The sequence below is a fragment of the Ochotona princeps genome, chromosome 14 (genome assembly GCF_030435755.1).
Source record: "Ochotona princeps isolate mOchPri1 chromosome 14, mOchPri1.hap1, whole genome shotgun sequence".
In the NCBI taxonomy this organism is placed as follows: Eukaryota; Metazoa; Chordata; class Mammalia; order Lagomorpha; family Ochotonidae; genus Ochotona; species Ochotona princeps.
The window spans coordinates 9022696-9026008 of NC_080845.1; the positions used below are offsets into that span (position 1 = coordinate 9022696).

General features: G+C 40.5%; 1 protein-coding gene across 1 annotated transcript; it reads right to left on the bottom strand.

The window, feature by feature from the left end:
- Nucleotides 1-1696: 1696 nt before the first annotated feature.
- LOC101522499 (olfactory receptor 1J4-like) lies at nt 1697-2638 on the bottom strand. The gene has a single exon (XM_012929345.3). It carries the CDS (start codon nt 2636-2638, stop codon nt 1697-1699), a length of 942 nt encoding a protein of 313 aa, XP_012784799.3.
- Nucleotides 2639-3313: the final 675 nt, after the last annotated feature.

A 3313-nucleotide genomic window follows, 5' to 3' on the forward strand; every position in this document is an offset into this window, starting at 1 on the left:
CTCAGGTGGATTGATATTTTTACTTTTATTTTCATTTGTTCAAAATACCATGTAGTCTTTCATTCATTCATTTTTAGTTTAATTTTAACACATTCAATACATTTCATAGATTCTAGCCCAAGAACATGATATTCCCTTCCTCCATCCCTTACTTCCTTCTATTTTTCTTTGCTTCTAGTTTTGGGTTTTTTTTTAAAGTTTTATTTATTTTTTATTACAAAGCCAGATATAAAGAGAGGAGGAGAGACAGTGAGGAAGATCTTCTGTCTGATGATTCACTCCCCAAGTGAGCGCAATGGCTGGTGGTGTGCCAATCCAAAGTCAGGAGCCAGAAACTTCTTTCAGGTCTCCCACGCAGGTGCAGAATCCCAAGGCTTTGGGCCGTCCTTGACTGCTTTCCCAGACCACAAGCAGGAAGCTGGATGGAAAGTGGAGCTGCCAGGATTAGAACTGGCGCCCATATGGGAATCCCAGTGCGTTCAAGGCGAGGGCTTAAGCCACTAGGCCACAGCGCCGAGCCCTGCTTCTAGTTTTTGAAACAACATAGTTTTACTTTACCCAACAGTTAAAGGCATAAAGCCCCACAAAATGAAGAATTCAGCAAGCAAATAGACCCTAGCTTAGAGGGAATACAAGCAAGGCTATAAACAGGAGTCACAAGGAAAAGTGATGATTTCATCCATAGATGTTAAATATTAAAGTAATCACAGATTACTTTCATAGTATAATATTTTTCTCTTTTATTTATATAGACAAAGTTTAAAATATTTCATGTATATAATTTTAAACACATAATGAAATTCCAGTTTTTCCTCCTTTAGTCCTCCTTCCTTTATATTTTCCTTTTAATTTTTGTGACAATATATACATTCAACTTGCTTTTCTATCGCCACATCACTGCCTTCATTCTGACACACATCCTCTGTTACTGGAATGTAAGATGGGCTCTCTGTCTTCCGGCCTCCCACACATTTCCATAATTGCCTGAGTAAACTCTCACATTGACTAACATAACCTTCCTCAGGTTTAATCCTACAGCCAATGGAATCCTGTTTCTTGCAAAGGAATATCTAAATAGGGCATCCTAGTCCTTCACAGTACAGCCTTGGTCTGCCTAGGTAGATTTCTCCCCAAGGCTCTCTTGACAAAAACTCACATATGCCTAATAATACTAATTTTTTTTTACATTTTCCTGAACTTCTGGTGAAGTCATGGCATTTGGATAATTTCTTCATGCCATACAGGCTGTGCAGTTGATTCCCCTGACTTGTCTTATCAACACCATCAATGACAAATACAGGAAAGGCACTGAATGAAAGGTGAGGAAGAGGAAGAATTTTCAATTCTGTAACATTTCTTTCCTGAGGAAACTGTTGGCCAAAATCCTCAGTGACTGATAAAATTAACAAATTTTCATTTGATAGACAGAAACCTAACCTCAACTGTCTATGTAGTTTCTTAGTACAATAAGCAAGAATAATTGCTTCTTAGCCTTTTAACTAAGATTAAGTGTAATAAGCAAGAACAATAACCAGTAACCAACTCAAAATTCACAGTTTACACCAAAGACTTGTGGGGGAAAAGAGAATCATTAAATATTGACTGAGAACGTATATTCTAATTTGAGCCCAAGACTAGGGGCCTGACCTACGGATGGGAGGAGGCACATCTCCGTCATAAAGAATAAGTGGAAATATCATTGAGATGAGATCATTGCCTTGTGCAAGAGCTTCTCCAGAGCCCTTTTCATGTCCCTGTTCCTTAAGCAGTATATGAAGGGATTCAGCAATGGGGTGACCACTGTGTACATCACCGAGGCAATGGTGCCCTTGTCACAGGAGGCACTAGAGGAGGGGAAAAAGTAGAGACCAATAATTGTGCCATAATACAGAGACACCACAGAGAGGTGGGAGCCACATGTAGACAAGGCTTTGCAGATCCCTTTGGCAGATGGAACTTTCAAGATGGTGGCCCCAATGCAGCCATAAGAAACCAGGATGCATATTAGTGGCAGCGTAATGACTGCCACACCCACTGTGAAGATGACCAGCTCATTAAGGGAGGTGTCTGAGCAAGAGAGTTTGAGTAGAGCAGCCAGGTCACAGAAGAAATGGGAGATGGTGTTGTCAGCACAAAAGGACAGCTGGGCCAGGAGAAGGGTGTGAGACAGGGCACTGGCCCAAGAGAGGATCCAGGACACAGCTACTAGCAAGGCACACAGCTCCTCTCTCAGGATGGTTGTGTAGTGGAGGGGGTGACAGATGGCCACATATCTGTCATATGCCATTGCAGTGAGAAGAAAATTGTCCAGATCAGTAAAAAATATGAAAAAATACATCTGTGTTATACATCCTGCATAGGGGATAGACTGATCCTGAGTTTGCATGCTCATTAACATCTTCGGGACAGTGACAGAAGAGAAGGCAACGTCAGAGAAGGCCAAGTGGCTGAGGAAGAAGTACATGGGGGTGTGGAGGCGTGAGTCCAACCTGATGAGCAGGATGATGAGCAGGTTCCCCAGCACCGTGGTTAGGTACATGCCCAGGAACAGAGCAAAGAACACGCCCTGCTGCTCTGGGCGAATGGGGAGCCCCAGGAGAAGGAACTCCGACATACTGCTGTGGTTGTCACTCCTCATTCTGTTCTTTCCTCTGCTATACAGGCAAGGGCATTAAAAAAAAAAAAAAAGGGAGAAACAGATGTTGACCTACAACAGGCAGATAACAATGAGATCCTTTCTATTTGTATGTATTCCAATGTCTGTCTGTATTGCTTTAACTCTACAAAGCAAAGTTTTTAGAGTACATAGTATTATGAAAAGAAAGAACTTGTCAGCCGAAGAAGTTGATTTAGAGAACAAGTTGTTTCCACTGACATTTTTAACCATATAAGGGAATGGCAACCAACCCAGCTCAAGTCATGATTTATAACTGTGTCTAGTTGAAAGCAGAAAGCCTCCCTATGTCTTAGTAGGGGAATATTAGGTTAAAACCCTCCCAATTTCTGTGCTGTTTCTGTACTTTATAAAAAAGCTAACTGAGCTTTCAAGATGTGACATTTTGAATTTCTGAAGTATGACATCAAAATCCAGTAACAAAGCATAGGGAGGAAGTTTCAATACTATATACGCAAAGGAAATTGGATCAAAGTAAGTAACCAGGTTTTTATTATATACAAAGTAAATGATAAAAAAAATGCCCTCTGTTTATAGCAGCACACTATAAAACAGGGAAAATATTATCATTAGTTATAATCATATTTGTTAGTCTCTATTAAATCATAATCCAAACTCCTGATTCAATAGGATCTCATG

Excerpts from the sequence above, each read along its gene's own strand:
- LOC101522499 (XM_012929345.3), bottom strand. The coding sequence starts at position 2,638 with ATGAGGAGTGACAACCACAGCAGTATGTCGGAGTTCCTTCTCCTGGGG.